The sequence below is a fragment of the Hyla sarda genome, chromosome 9 (genome assembly GCF_029499605.1).
Source record: "Hyla sarda isolate aHylSar1 chromosome 9, aHylSar1.hap1, whole genome shotgun sequence".
Lineage (NCBI taxonomy): Eukaryota > Metazoa > Chordata > Amphibia > Anura > Hylidae > Hyla > Hyla sarda.
In genome coordinates, this window is record NC_079197.1 from 189,990,212 (window position 1) to 190,007,826 (window position 17,615).

The 17,615-nt window shown below is 41.8% G+C and overlaps 1 protein-coding gene across 1 annotated transcript in view; it reads right to left on the bottom strand.

Annotated features, from left to right (window-relative positions):
• DIAPH2 (diaphanous related formin 2) overlaps positions 1-17,615 on the bottom strand; it is a gene marked incomplete in the record, with an annotated part of 1,463,478 nt that overhangs the window by 453,767 nt on the left and 992,096 nt on the right. The window contains 1 exon segment of the mRNA XM_056540556.1: positions 15,730-15,855. Coding sequence (XP_056396531.1) covers positions 15,730-15,855 — 126 coding nt within the window.

A 17,615-nucleotide genomic window follows, 5' to 3' on the forward strand; every position in this document is an offset into this window, starting at 1 on the left:
AGCAGGATCACAGCAACAAGAGGGTTACACTAAACACTGACCTGCTGCTGCTGAGAAGATAAAGGCAAGAGAAAAGGGGATTACACTGCAGAGGACACTGTATTATGATATACAGCAGTAGTTGTACACTGTACACAAGCAACACTTCTCCTACACGGAGCACAAACCAAGCCCCGCCCCTAGCTGTTACCAGAGACAAAAGGCAGTGATAACAGATTACAGAGAAGTGAGACACCTAGTGGCCAAGACTTTACAGCAGTTTTTTTAGGTAAGGAGTTATTTTTGTAAATGATAGTAAATTAATTACAAATATGTTAGGAATCACATAGACTATTGCGTGGAGGAAAGTTGTTTGAAACCACAGGGACAATGACAAAGATAACATGAGTGAAAGGAGTCAGATAAGGAACTCTATGGACCAGCTGAACAGCACCAGTGTTTAACAACTGATAATAACTTGTATCATCTATGACTAGTTTGGCTTATTAAATCCACAGTCATGTCCTAAGGCTTCTCAATTGAGTTAAACACTGACTTGTTGGAAAAGCTATTTTCAAAAGGTTTCAACAGAGAGCTGCTTTGTATTTCCTTCTTTGTAGTATCATTATGGGGGCATTATGGGGGTGTCACATGGGGTGGTATTAAGGGGGTGTCACATGGGGGGCATTATTGGGGTGTCACATGGGGGGCATAATGGGGGTGTCACATGGGAGGCATTTTGGGGATGTCACATGGGGTGGTATTATGAGGGTGTCACATGGGGGCATTATGGGGGTGTTACATGGGGTGGTATGGGGGTTTCACAGAGGGGGAATTATGGGGGTGTCACATTGGGGCATACTGGGGGTGTCACATGGGGAGGCATAATGGGGGTATCACATGGGAGGCATTTTGGGGATGTCACATGGGGTGGTATTATGAGGGTGTCACATGGGGCATTATGGGGGTGTTACATGTGGTGGTATGGGGGTTTCACATGGGGGAATTATGGGGGTGTCCCATTGGGGCCATTATGGGGGTGTCACATTGGGGCCATTATGGGGGTGTCACATAGTTAATAACCTGTCACCCTTCCTGTGTGAGGGCTGTTGCCTCATCTTTATCTTCTATGATATGATTGTGTATAACAAAGCCTTTCTATATGATAGTAATTAAGACAGATTAAGAGAGACACAATGAGCGAAATGAATTGTGGGGATTTTACAGTCAGGACCGGAGCCGCAGCCGATCCATTATTTGACAGATTATTGATTTGTAATTAATTTGCAATCACGACGATGACTCCCTCCTCTCTGCTGCGCAGTAAATTGTCTTTTGATAAGTTGCCGCTGCAGCCGCGCCGAGGCACCGAGGACTGTCAGCCGGGCAGATTACATTTCACACTTTCTGCATAATTGATTAACATACCGCAGATAACTTATTAAATTGCACTTTAAGGGACGGCGCTCGGTGACTTCCCAGCCATGTGAAATACAGAACTGTTTGAAAATAAACAAATTGCCTTGGATTGTAGCTTATGGCAACAGGGACAAGTGAAGGCTACAGTGGAGGATATGGGGGGGGGGGAGCATTATGGGTAGTAGGGGTGTGACTAAAGCCTGGGCCCCAACCCTGAGGGCCCAACAGATACTAAAGACTCATAAGGATGTAGAGTCTAGAAATACTGGTGATCTAGAGCTTGGTTCTGGAGGATAATGAGGAGAAGGAGGAAAAGGATCAGGCAGAGTAGGATCAGGAGGAGGAGGATCAGGAGGACAAGGATCAGGAGGAGTATCAAAAGGAGGAGGAGGATCAGGAGGAGGAGGATCAGGAGGACAAGGATCTGGAGGAGTATCAAAAGGAGGAGGAGGATCAGGAGGAGGATCAGGAGGTGTATCAAAAGGAGGAGGATCAGGCATGGGAGGATCAGGAAGAGGAGGAGGATCAGGTGGAGGAGGATAATTAGAAGGATCAGGAGAATAAGGAGGAGGAGGATCAGAAGGATGAGGAGCTTCAGGAGGAGGATCAGAAGAAGGAGGAGAAGGGGAGGTTGATGACGATGGATGAGGAGGAGGAGTAGGATAAGGATCATGAGAAGGTGAGGTTGATAACAATGGATGAGGAGGAGGATGAGAAGAAGGAGGAGGATGCGGAGGAGGAGAAGGATCAGGATAAGGATTATGAGAAGGTGAGGTTGATAACAATGGATGAGGAGGAGGATGAGAAGAAGGAGGAGGATGCGGAGGAGGAGAAGGATCAGGATAAGGATCATGAGAAGGTAAGGTTGATAACAATGGATGAGGAGGAGGATGAGAAGAAGGAGGAGGATGATGAGGAGGAGAAGGATCAGGATAATGATCATGAGAAGGTGAGGTTGATAACAATGGATGAGAAGGCGGATGAGATAAAGGAGGATGATTAGAAGGATCAGGAGAATAAGGAGGAGGAAGATCAAGGAAATGAGGATCAGAAGGAGGAGGAGCTTCAGGAGAGGGAGGATCAGAAGAAGAAGGAGGAGAAGGTGAGGTTTATGATGATGGATGAGGAGGAGAAGGATCAGGAGGAGGTGAGGTTGATAACAATGGATGAGGAGGAGGATGAGAAGGAGGAGAAGGATCAGCAGGAGGTGAGGTTGATGATGATGGATGAGACTGATTAGAAGGAATAGGAGGAAGATAATGATGATGGATAAGGAGAAGAATTATAATTAGGATGAGGATGAGTAGGATGCTTATGAGGTGGAGGACTAGGATGAGGATGATGATCAGGAGGAGGATGATGATCAGGAGGAGAATGATGATCAGGAGGAGGAGGATGATCAGGAGGAGGATAATGATCAGGAGGAGGAGGATGATCAGGAGGAGGATGATCAGGAGGAGGATGATAAGGAGGAGGATGATGATAAGGAGGAGGATGATGATCAGGAGGAGGATGATGATCAGGAGGAGGATGATGATCAGGAGGAGAATGATGATCAGGAGGAGGAGGATGATCAGGAGGAGGATAATGATCAGGAGGAGGATGATTATCAGGAGGAGGATGATGATCAGGAGGAGAATGATGATCAGGAGGAGGAGGATGATCAGGAGGAGGATAATGATCAGGAGGAGGAGGATGATCAGGAGGAGGATGATCAGGAGGAGGATAATGATAAGGAGGAGGATGATGATCAGGAGGAGGATGATGATCAGGAGGAGGATGATGATCAGGAGGAGGATGATTATCAGGAGGAGGATAATGATAATGAGTAGGATGATGATCAGGAGGAGGATGATGATCAGGAGGAGGATGATGATCAGGAGGAGGATGATGACCAGGAGGAGGATGGTGATCAGGAGGAGGAGGATGATCAGGAGGAGGATGATGATAAGGAGGAGGATGATGATAAGGAGGAGGATGATGATAAATAGGAGGAGGATGATGATAAATAGGAGGATGATGATCAGTAGGAGGATGATGATCAGGAGGAGGATGATGATCAGGAGGAGGATGATGATCAGGAGGAGGATGATGACCAGGAGGAGGATGGTGATCAGGAGGAGGAGGATGATCAGGAGGAGGATGATGATAAGGAGGAGGATGATGATAAGGAGGAGGATGATGATAAATAGGAGGATGATGATAAATAGGAGGATGATGATCAGTAGGAGGATGATGATCAGGAGGAGGATGATGATCAGGAGGAGGATGATGATAAGGAGGATGATGATGATCAGGAGGAGGATAATGATCAGGAGGAGGATAATGATCAGGAGGAGGATAATGATAAGGACAAGGATTATGATCAGGAGGAGGATGATGATCAGGAGGATGATAATGATAAGGAGGAGGATGATAAATAGGAGGATGATCAGGAGGAGGAGGATGATAAATAGGAGGAGGATGATCAAGAGGAGGATGATGATAAGGAGGAGGATAATGATAAATAGGAGGAGGATGATGATCAGTAGGAGGATGATGATCAGGAGGAGGATGATGATAAGGAGGATGATGATGATCAGGAGGAGGATGGTGATCAGGAGGAGGATGATCAGGAGGAGGATGATGATAAGGAGGAGGATAATGATAAGGACAAGGATTATGATCAGGAGGAGGATGATGATCAGGAGGAGGATGATAAATAGGAGGATGATCAGGAGGAGGAGGATGATAAATAGGAGGAGGATGATCAGGAGGAGGATGATGATCAGGAGGAGGAGGATGATAAATAGGAGGATGATGATCAGTAGGAGGATGATGATCAGGAGGAGGATGATGATCAGGAGGAGGATGATGATAAGGAGGAGGATGATGATGAATAGGAGGATGATGATAAATAGGAGGATGATGATCAGGAGGAGGAGGATGATAAATAGGAGGAGGATGATGATAAATAGGAGGAGGATGATGATCAGGAGGAGGATGATGATCAGGAAGAGGATGATGATAAGGAGGAGGATAATGATAAGGACAAGGATTATGATCAGGAGGAGGATGATGATAAGGAGGAGGGTGATGATAAATAGGAGGAGGATGATCAGGAGGAGGATAATGATAAGGACAAGGATTATGATCAGGAGGAGGATGATGATAAGGAGGAGGGTGATGATAAATAGGAGGAGGATGATCAGGAGGAGGATAATGATAAGGACAAGGATTATGATCAGGAGGAGGATGATGATAAATAGGAGGAGGATGATGATAGGAGGAGGATGATGATCAGGAGGAGGAGGATGATGATAAATAGGAGGATGATGATCAGGAGGAGGATGATAATAAATAGGAGGATGATGATCAGGAGGAGGATAATGATAAGGACAAGGATTATGATCAGGAGGAGGAGGATGATAAATAGGAGGAGGATGATGATAGGAGGAGGATGATGATCAGGAGGAGGAGGAGGATGATGATCAGGAGGAGGAGGAGGATGATGATAAATAGGAGGATGATGATCAGGAGGAGGATGATGATCAGGAGGAGGAGGAGGATGATGATAAATAGGAGGATGATGATCAGGAGGAGGATGATGATAAATAGGAGGATGATGATCAGGAGGAGGATGATGATCAGGAGGAGGAGGAGGAGGATGATGATAAATAGGAGGATGATGATCAGGAGGAGGATGATGATAAATAGGAGGATGATGATAAATAGGAGGAGGATGATGATAAATAGGAGGATGATGATCAGGAGGAGGATGATGATCAGGAGGAGGATGATGATCAGGAGGAGGAGGAGGATGATGATAAATAGGAGGATGATGATCAGGAGGAGGATGATGAATAGGAGGATTATGATCAGGAGGAGGAGGATGAATAGGAGGATGATGATCAGGAGGAGGATGATGATAAATAGGAGGATGATGATCAGGAGGAGGATGATGAATAGGAGGATTATGATCAGGAGGAGGAGGATGAATAGGAGGATGATGATCAGGAGGAGGATGATGATAAATAGGAGGATGATGATCAGGAGGAGGATGATGAATAGGAGGATGATGATCAGGAGGAGGATGATGATAAATAGGAGGATGATGATCAGGAGGAGGAGGATGATAAATAGGAGGATAATGATCAGGAGGAGGACGATGAATAGGAGGATGATGATCAGGAGGAGGATGATGAATAGGAGGATGATGATCAGGAGGAGGATGATGATAAATAGGAGGATAATGATCAGGAGGAGGATGATGAATAGGAGGATTATGATCAGGAGGAGGATGATGAATAGGAGGATGATGATCAGGAGGAGGATGATGATAAATAGGAGGATAATGATCAGGAGGAGGATGATGATCAGGAGGAGGATGATGAATAGGAGGATGATGATCAGGAGGAGGATGATGATAAATAGGAGGAGGATGATCAGGAGGAGGATGATGATAAACAGGAGGATGATCGCTGTGTGATTGCTTTTATACTACTATCAGTGTTTTCCTATGTAGATTACACAGCTGCTGGATTTTAGGTCCCATAGGAATCACTAAAACACCTGCTCTCAGTGACTATGTGGGGGGTTCACATACTTTTGACCATGGAGAGTAACTGTGTCTATTCCTGTAGTCTACAGAATGATAGAGAAGTCATCAGAGCTCCACACATGGCAGCCGAACCCTGTAAATATCCTGCCATGAAGGCGTGGAGGAAGGAGAAGCAGATTCTGGGGGATTTATGAGGGAATTATGATAATTGCGCAGGAGATTCGCCACATTACCGCGTTTCCCCATCACTCACCGGGGGCAGCGAGGCCGTTTGGCTCCCGGTCAGACAATGAGAATCGCTGGGTGTTGCTTTTTTAAATTAGGCCGAGAGATTTAAAGACTTCAGATGGTTAAAGTTGAAATTTCAATACCCGAAATGCGTGGTGGAGTATTCTCAGCCAACTCCAGCCTTTAAATCTCCCATTGCCATTAAAGATGAAGGACTGGCTGATGAGGAGGCTGAGCGGGAGCCAACTGGCCGGCGTACAAGTGGGTAGAGCGCTCTGCAGGGCACATTAGTCATGGCCATGGCATCAATGCGCTACTGTTCCCAATACAATGGCCTCAGTCAGGACTCTTATCTGCCATCGCTTCATGATTACAGCTTCTGTCCCCAGACAAGAGGACGGCGAACACTGACTGTACAGACACAGGACACCAAGAATCTATCACTTTATGGTAATCGGATCTCCATGTGTTAGTGGCCAAGGGTCCGACCATTATAAGTGACATGAATGTCAAGACGGGCGCAGAAAAAGACAACATTACAGATGCAGCAGAGCTGACTTTGACATTTTACTATTGGACATAATGAATTATGTTACCCTGCCTCAGATAACACAATGAGCCGTATACATTACCAACTTAGCTCTGCTACATCTGCTTGTAAATATATAGGCTAATCTGTCTCAGCCCATCCTACAAATACTGCAGTTCATTTTTTTCATAGGGAAAATCAATATAGGGCATCTCAGGACATAAGGGTCATATTCATATCAGCCTGAACTAGCCCTCCGCCTCTCTTTGGACCGTCTTAGGATCCTAAGGGGCGGTCTTTTAGTTTTTCGGGGTCAGACCCTTATTTGCCCTTCCCATTCTACATAGGTTGGTACAACTCTCAGGACATTAGGATAATACTCTGATTGACCTGAACTAGCTCCTCCTCTCTTTGGACCGTCTTAGGATCCTAAGGGGCGGTCTTTTTGTTTTTCGGGGTCAGACCCTTATTTGCCCTTCCCATTCTACATAGGTTGGTACAACTCTCAGGACATTAGGATAATACTCTGATTGACCTGAACTAGCTCCTCCTCTCTTTGGGCCGTCTTAGGATCCTAAGGGGCGGTCTTTTTGTTTTTCGGGGTCAGACCCTTATTGGCCCTTCCCATTCTACGTAGGTTGGTACAACTCTCAGGACATTAGGATAATACTCTGATTGACCTGAACTAGCCCCTCCTCTCTTTGGGCCATCTTAGGATCCTAAGGGGCGGTCTTTTTGTTTTTCGGGGTCAGACCCTTATTTGCCCTTCCCATTCTACATAGGTTGGTACAACTCTCAGGACATTAGGATAATACTCTGATTGACCTGAACTAGCTCCTCCTCTCTTTGGGCCATCTTAGGATCCTAAGGGGCGGTCTTTTTGTTTTTTGGGGTCAGACCCTTATTGGCCCTTCCCATTCTACGTAGGTTGGTACAACTCTCAGGACATTAGGATAATACTCTGATTGACCTGAACTAGCCCCTCCTCTCTTTGGGCCATCTTAGGATCCTTGGGGGACAATCTCTATGCTGTGATGGTTGAACTCTAATTGGCCCTTCCGATTCTACATAGGGTGGTACAACTCAAGAAGGTTTAACCCCTGTTAGAGGGGGAATTGGGTGTCTAAGCCAATGTAAATATCTGGGGATAGAGATTGGTTGATCTTGAATTTTCCCCTCCTCCTCTACTTTGTGAGCTGTACACCAACCTTTTATTGAACTGGAAAGCTATCTTTGGCAACTTATGGACAAATAGCTGTAAAAGCATAGAACTACTGCCAGGGGTGGAACCTGAAGCTCTAGGACTGTGTTTCCCAGCTACGGTGCTTCCAGCTGTTGCCAAAGGCTGTCTAGGCATGCTGGGAGTTGTAGTTCTGCAACAACTGAAGACCACTGATATAGAGCAAGAGCTTTTTTTTAAGGTAGATCAGTGTTTCCAAACCAAAGTGACTTCAGCTGTTGCAAAACTATAACTGCCAGAATACTGGGAGTTGTAGTTTTGCATCATCTGGTGGAACGATGGATCGAAAACAAGGTACAGGACAACAAGGTACAGGACAACAGCCAAAAGAATAGTCAGGACATAAGTAGACTGTCCAGGCATGCTGGAGGATTTTGGCAACAGTTGGAGGCACCCAGATTTGAAAACACTAATCTAGGGCCCCATTGCAAATCTGTAATCCCCCCCCCCCCCTCCACACACACACATCTGCATCATACACAATATAGGTGTGAGAGCTGAGTCCGTAGGACTGCGCCCCCACAGCCCAGCTGAAAAAAGTCACAACCAGCCATGCAAAATAATTCAACCCTACTAAATTTCTTTCAATAGTTTTTTTTCCAGCACAAAACCACCGGTCAGTCGCCCTTCATCCAGCATAAAATACAATTTCCCTGAAAAACTGGCGTAATTAGATTTGTCATTTTGTATTCATTCATTTTTTTTTTTTTACAGCTTCACTCCCTGATTCGATTCCCTGACTCCCGATATCATTGAGTTGACTTTGGTCTTTAGCGGTTCGGATCGCTTCATTGCACCTGTGTAAAACTCTGGGGTCCCGGCCGGCGTCTATTTATGTGAGCTGGTAGGGTCGGGGTGCCTAATGTTTGCTCAGTGGCTGCAGAACAGGCCTGAGCCGACTCTATGGGGAATGATTAATGGGATGACATCCCCGGATGCTCTTTCTCCGGACGCTCTTTCTCGGGACACTCTTTCTCCGGACGCTCTTTCTCCGGACGCTCTTTCTCGGGACGCTCTTTCCCCGGACGCTCTTTCTCAGGACGCTCTTTCTCGGGACGCTCTTTCTCTGGATGCTCTTTCTCCGGACGCTCTTTCTCAGGACGCTCTTTCTCAGGACGCTCTTTCTCGGGACACTCTTTCTCCGGACGCTCTTTCTCGGGACGCTCTTTCTCTGGATGCTCTTTCTCCGGACGCTCTTCCCCCAGGTTCCTTCCTGCATTCATAAGCAGCAGTCTATGAAATGCCACAACCTGTAAATCTCATGGAGGATTCTGTGTGGTAAACGCACGTTTAGGCAGCATGGTGAGAAGAAAAAGAAGGCGACCTGAGGAATATCCTGCGAAGCTTCACCCCCCCCCCCCCCATGTCCCGCTGTCACATTAAATACCGCTCGCTGTATATCCAACACACATAACATTTGCCAACAAAAGGAGTAGAGATAAATGAATTCTGAGCGTCCTGTACACGGATGAATAATGCATATGGCGGATGTATGTCCCGCACTTATACGTCCATCATGCGTCCAGATCCTTCCTTATTCCCAGACGCGCACATCCCCGGCTTTAATGTAATCTGGTAATTCAAAGCTTTAAGTAGAATTCTATTGAAACAGTTTTTTTTTTTTTTTTTTTTTTGCATTTTAGAAAATGCAAAATTTGCATTACAATAGAGAAAATATAAAAGTGTCAGATTGTACTCAGTGTCATTCAAAATCTAAATTTGGTGCATTTGGAAAATTAAAGAATTTTCTGGAAAAAAAAAAGGAAAATATGCTCAGTCTTTAACGTACAAAGAAATGAACCTTTAACACAATGTATTTTAGCGAATATTTGACCTAGAAAAAAAAATGCTACAAAAAACTAACCTAAAAAGATCCAGTTTTTGTGGTGTTTTTTCCCCCAAAAAAATAGTACTATAAGAGCTTTTTTTTCTTTGCATTTTTTCCAATGTGTTTTGCTCATCAAAAGTCATGTGATTGAAGGGGTACTCCGCTGCTAGACATCTTATCCTCTATTAAAAGAATAGAGGGTAAGATGTCTGATCACGGGGGTCCTACTGCTGGGGACTCTGCGATCTCTTCTAACAAACGGCGGGTTCCTGCGGCAGTGGTCATGACATCATGCCCCTCGTGACATCACACCATGCCCCTTCCATTCCTGTCTATGGGAGGGGGCGTGTTGGCCGGAGTACCCCTTTAGTACCCCTTTATCATGTGACTATTGAAGAATTGGGTGGAAAAACTGAAAAATATAGCAAACTTAAAGGGATACTCTCCATCAGATTTACTAATAGTCTACTTATTGGTCGGAGTAAATGGTTTGTTTTTAATCTGCATCTCTCCATGCGTTCAGTCCATTATGGGACAATTTGCGCTAAGTTGCGCACATGACATCAGTAATTAGTCGGGACTTTTCATTTAATGCAAAATAAAGCAAATAAAGGTTTTAATGCAAAATAAAGAAAAACTCAACGTAAACAAAAGCTAAAAATTTAGAACACGGCAATAAAACAAACAAAAATAAACCCTACAAAAAGTGTCAGCTTTCTGTTTAGTAAATCTGGGCAAATCGGTGGGTTGAGTGAGGATCCTGAGGGGCAGGGAGTGAGGATCCTGAGGGGCAGGGAGTGAGGATCCTGATGGGCAGGGAGTGAGGATCCTGAGGGGCAGCAAGTGAGGATCCTGAGGGGCAGTAAAGTGCAAAATGGCGGATAATCAGAGGCGAATACAAGGATGAAACTAGACCCTCTCCTTTAAGGTGCCAGTATTGGCCCACGGCCGTCAGGTCATTTCCTCACCTAGTTCTTTGCTAACTATGCGGTTTATCTAGGGTGGAGCCCTGCATGGGGTCACCCAATAGCAAAGGGCATGGGACTAAGATGTCCCTCCCCTTGACAGCCACATGGGTCATCTCTATGGTTGACTGGCTATTGCCCATGATGGCTTCCTATGTGGTGCACAGCTTCCAGTCTCCTAAGAGGTAGGACTGGATGAGAAGTGGCCCTGTTGGTGTAGAACACTTGACCTGACATCTACGATACTAAAGGGGAGACACGAGCTCAATGTCACTGCTTGTCCTGGCATCATAATGGGAATAAAGGAACAACGTCCCATGTTGTCACATCATCACAAAAACAAAATGTGGATGTCAAAGTGTAACATCATAGTGTCACATCATAATGTCACATTATAGTGTCACATCAGAGTGTTACATCATAGTGTCACATCATAGTGTAACATCATAGTGTAACATTAGAGTGTCACATCATAGTGTCACATCATAGTGTCACATCATAGTGTCACATCATAGTGTCACATCATAGTGTAACATCATAGTGTCACATCAGAGTGTTACATCATAGTGTAACATCATAGTGTCACATCAGAGTGTTACATCATAGTGTCACATCAGAGTGTTACATCATAGTGTAACATCATAGTGTCACATCTTAGTGTTACATCATAGTGTCACATCATAGTGTCACATCATAGTGTCACATCATAGTGTCACATCATAGTGTCACATCAGAGTGTTACATCATAGTGTCACATCATAGTGTCACATCAGAGTGTCACATCATAGTGTCACATCATAGTGTCACATCAGAGTGTTACATCATAGTGTTACATCATAGTGTAACATCATAGTGTCACATCTTAGTGTTACATCATAGTGTCACATCATAGTGTCACATCATAGTGTCACATCATAGTGTCACATCATAGTGTCACATCAGAGTGTTACATCATAGTGTCACATCATAGTGTCACATCAGAGTGTTACATCATAGTGTAACATCATAGTGTCACATCTTAGTGTTACATCATAGTGTCATGTCATAGTGTCACATCATAGAGTCATATCATAGTGTCACATCATAGTGTCACATCATAGTGTCACATCATAGTGTCACATCATAGTGTAACATCATAGTGTCATATCTTAGTGTTACATCATAGTGTCACGACATAGTGCTATATCATAGTGTAACATCATAGTGTCACATCATAGTGTTACATCATAGTGTCACTTCATAGTGTCATGTTATAGAGTTACATCATAGTGTTACATCCTAGTGTCACATCATAGTGTCACATCATAGTGTTACATCCTAGTGTCACATCATAGTGTCACGACATAGTGTCATATCATAGTGTCCCATCAAAGTGTTACATCATAGTACCACATCATAGTGTCACATCTTAGTGCCACATCATAGTGTCATGTCATAGTGTCACATCATAGTGTCCCATCAAAGCGTTACATCATAGTGCCACATCATAGTGTAACATCATAGTGTCACATCATAGTGTCACATCATAGTGTCACATCATAGTGTAACATCATAGTGTCACGTCATAGTGTCACATCATAGAGTTACATCATAGTGTCATGTCATAGTGTCACATCATAGTGTCACATCATAGTGTCACATCAAAGTGTTACATCATAGTGCCACATCATAGTGTAACATCATAGTGTCACATCATAGTGTCACATCATAGTGTCACATCATAGTGTTACATCATAGTGTCATGTCATAGTGTCACATCATAGAGTCATATCATAGTGTCACATCATAGTGTCACATCATAGTGTCACATCATAGTGTCACATCATAGTGTAACATCATAGTGTAACATCATAGTGTTACATCATAGTGTCACGACATAGTGCTATATCATAGTGTAACATCATAGTGTCACATCATAGTGTTACATCATAGTGTCACTTCATAGTGTCATGTTATAGAGTTACATCATAGTGTTACATCCTAGTGTCACATCATAGTGTCACATCATAGTGTTACATCCTAGTGTCACATCATAGTGTCACGACATAGTGTCATATCATAGTGTCCCATCAAAGTGTTACATCATAGTACCACATCATAGTGTCACATCTTAGTGCCACATCATAGTGTCATGTCATAGTGTCACATCATAGTGTCCCATCAAAGCGTTACATCATAGTGCCACATCATAGTGTAACATCATAGTGTCACATCATAGTGTCACATCATAGTGTCACATCATAGTGTCACGTCATAGTGTCACATCATAGAGTTACATCATAGTGTCATGTCATAGTGTCACATCATAGTGTCACATCATAGTGTCACATCAAAGTGTTACATCATAGTGCCACATCATAGTGTAACATCATAGTGTCACATCATAGTGTCATGTCATAGTGTCACATCATAGTGTCACATCATAGTGTCACATCATAGTGTCACATCATAGTGCCACATCATAGTGCCACATCATAGTGTCACATCATAGTGTCACATCATAGTGCCACATCTTAGTGTCACATCATAGTGTCACATCATAGTGTCACATCATAGTGTCACATCATAGTGCCACATCATAGTGTAACATCATTGTGTCACATCATAGTGTCACATCTTAGTGTTACATCATAGTGTCACGACATAGTGTCACATCTTAGTGTTACATCATAGTGTCACATCTTAGTGTTACATCATAGTGTCACATCTTAGTGTTACATCATAGTGTCACATCTTAGTGTTTCATCATAGTGTCACATCTTAGTGTTACATCATAGTGTCACATCTTAGTGTTACATCATAGTGTCACATCTTAGTGTTTCATCATAGTGTCACATCTTAGTGTTACATCATAGTGTCACATCATAGTGTAACATCATAGTGTCACATCTTAGTGTTACATCATAGTGTCACATCTTAGTGTCACATCATAGTGTCACATCTTAGTGTTACATCATAGTGTCACATCTTAGTGTTACATCATAGTGTCACATCTTAGTGTTACATCATAGTGTCACATCATAGTGTCACATCTTAGTGTTACATCATAGTGTAACATCATAGTGTCACATCATAGTGTCACATCTTAGTGTTACATCATAGTGTAACATCATAGTGTCACATCTTAGTGTTACATCATAGTGTAACATCATAGTGTCACATCAGCGTGTCACATCATAGTGTCACATCCCCCTGAACCTCACCTGCGTAGATCTATTACAGTGATCCCTCAATACGATTGTAATTCGTTCCAAATGACACATTGTTAACCGAATCCATCGTATGTTGAGGGGTCAGTGCAATAGTAATATACAAAGTTATGCTCACGTGTCCCAGCTGCTCCGGACCATCACCGCTGCCCTGCATCATCGCTCTCCATCGCCGTCATTACATCGCTGTGCACGCTGCTTCTATTGGATGAAGGGGTGCGGCAATGTGATGACAATGAAGGAGGGCGACGGCGATGAAGCGGAGCATGAAGAGGACGGTCTGGAACGTTGGGGACAGGTGAGTGACACTCACCGGACCACACGGGGCGCAGTAAACAACATTAATCTGGCGGCAGCTGAAGCATCTGCGCTGCCGCATAGACTTTTATGCGATGATCTGACATATAAAAGCATCGTATGTTGAAATGATCGTATGTCGGGGCCATCGTACATTGTTATGGCAGAACGTCATGTGAATGAGGACTTGCAGCAGTTTTTCCCAATCAGGGTGCCTCCAAGTGTTGCAAAACTACAACTCCCAGCATGCCAAGAAAACTAAAGGCTACCCGGTCATGCTGGGAGTTGTAGTTTTGCAATAGCTGGAGGAACAATGATTGAAAACCACTGACTTATAGAGTGTGACATCAGCAGATCTGCCTCCATAAGGACATAGGGAATTTAGCAAACCATGAAAAAGAGAAGGAAAGTCGAGATGTAACAATTCTCCATCCGGGAGGATCAGTATCCAGACTAAAAATAATGAAATAAGTCTAACGTGGGGCTTACCTGCTGTGGCTGCGCCCATGCTGCCGGGTCCCTGATGATTATTAATATTATTACTATTGTTGTTACTTTGTTACTAGATCTATGTTTATGTTATTAATATTATTATTATTATTTTTATTACTATTGTTGTTACTTTGTTATTAGATCTATGTTTATGTTATTAATATTATTATTATTATTATTATTTTTATTACTATTGTTGTTACTTTGTTATTAGATCTATGTTTATGTTATTATTATTATTATTATTTTTATTACTATTGTTATTACTTTGTTATTAGATCTATGTTTATGTTATTATTATTATTATTATTTTTATTACTATTGTTATTACTTTGTTATTAGATCTATGTCTATGTTATTAATATTATTATTATTACTATTGTTGTTACTTTGTTCCTAGACCTATCACTATGTTATTATTAATATATTTGTTACTTTCTTACTATAACTATCACTATGTTGTTATTATTATTATTATTATTATTATTACTTTTGTTGTTACTTTCTTACTATCATACTATTTTATTATTAATTCTATCTATCAATAATAAACAAAAAAAACTAATAAAAAATAACTGTAAAACTATTCAGCAGAAGAAAGGTTAAGATAAAGAGATGGAAAAAAAAAGTTGAAAATAACATAAAATAGCAGAATTAAAACTCCTGATACAAAGTGTGAATAAATTGTAATTCTAGAATCATCACATTTCGATTCCATCGTATTTCAGGTACAATTAACGCTGCATTCGGTTAAATATCTTATTGTAAGCAAATCCTGCGCCGAGAGGCGACCGACGTGCGGATTGTTACACGTGGCCCCTGGCAGCTTGTGGGACTGGGACACAACATGGTTCCACACCTTGTCCCCTAACACTACTCTCACCATCTCACGTGTGAAATCGGGCGGCGCTGAGGCGGTAATTTCATGCTGTGTAAATATTTAACTAGTGTTATTGCTTAATGTGAATGACCTAAAAATGACAAAGACTTCAGAGCAAGGATATAGTCATCTTCTCTACAAACTTATCGTGCGGATTATCCGTTTTGGGGACGTTCTTGATGTCACCTTCCAGGCGTTTTATTTGGTGATCCATGGCGTCCAGGCTGGACTTCAGATTCTGCGCCGAAACTACAAAACAAGAGAAACATCTTCAGGTCAAAATAAAGGAAAAGTGTAAAATATATCAATAATGTCTCCTGTACAAACTACTATACATAGATAGATAGATATTAGATAGATAGATAGATAGATATGAGATAGATAGATAGATATGAGATAGATAGATAGATATGAGATAGATATGAGATAGATAGATAGATAGATAGATAGATAGATAGATAGATAGATATGATATAGATAGATATGAGATAGATATGAGATAGATAGATAGATATGAGATAGATAGATATGAGATAGATAGATAGATAGATAGATATGAGATAGATAGATAGATATGAGATAAATAGATAGATATGAGATAGATATGAGATAGATAGATAGATAGATAGATATGAGATAGATAGATAGATAGATATATATGAGATAGATAGAGAGATAGATATGAGATAGATAGATAGATAGATAGATAGATATGAGATAGAAAGATAGATATGAGATAGATAGATAGATAGATATGAGATAGATAGATATGAGATAGATAGATGATAGATAGATGATAGATAGATAGATAGATAGATAGATAGATATGAGATAGAAAGATAGATATGAGATAGATAGATAGATATGAGATAGATAGATGATAGATAGATGATAGATAGATAGATAGATAGATATGAGATAGATAGATGATAGATAGATGATAGATTGATAGATATGAGATAGATATGAGATAGATAGATAGATAGATAGATGATAGATAGATAGATACATAGATAGATATGAGATAGATAGATAGATGATAGATAGATAGATACATAGATAGATATGAGATAGATAGATAGATAGGTAGATAGATAGATACTGTGCCATTTCCTAGCCCATCACTAGTGCTGAGTTGACACTTAATAATAATATTGAATATTCCTCCATGGTTTAAAGTGATAACATTCTTGTTTAATAAATTAGATTTTTGCAGCTTTCTGGCACCAAGTGAGAACTTCAGAGAAGAAGATGTAATCACTTATAATGTAATAATTTATACGTGTAGTTCATTAACAGCACGAGACAAACTAAAACACCGATAATTAAATATCTTCTATATTCATCCAAAGATCAACACAATGTTCAGTCGCAGATATTCTGACAGGAAATAAGAAAATATTAGAGATTAAAACCTGAGCTGTAGGGATACAGGATATAACTCAGGATCAGTACAGGATAAGTAATGTAATGTATGTACACAGTGACCTCACCAGCAGAATACTGAGTGCAGCTCCGGAGTATAATACAGGATATAACTCAGGATCAGTACAGGATAAGTAATGTAATGTATGTACACAGTGACCTCACCAGCAGAATAGTGAGTACAGCTCTGGAGTATAATACAGGATATAACTCAGGATCAGTACAGGATAAGTAATGTAATGTATGTACACAGTGACCTCACCAGCAGAATAGTGAGTACAGCTCTGGGGTATAATACAGGATATAACTCAGGATCAGTACAGGATAAGTAATGTATGTACACAGTGATCTCACCAGCAGAATAGTGATTACAGCTCTGGAGTATATACAGGATATAACTCAGGATCAGTACAGGATAAGTAATGTAATGTATGTACCCAGTGACCTCACCAGCAGAATAGTGAGTACAGCTCTGGAGTATAATACAGGATATAACTCAGGATCAGTACAGGATAAGTAATGTAATGTATGTACACAGTGACCTCACCAGCAGAATAGTGAGTACAGCTCTGGAGTATAATGCA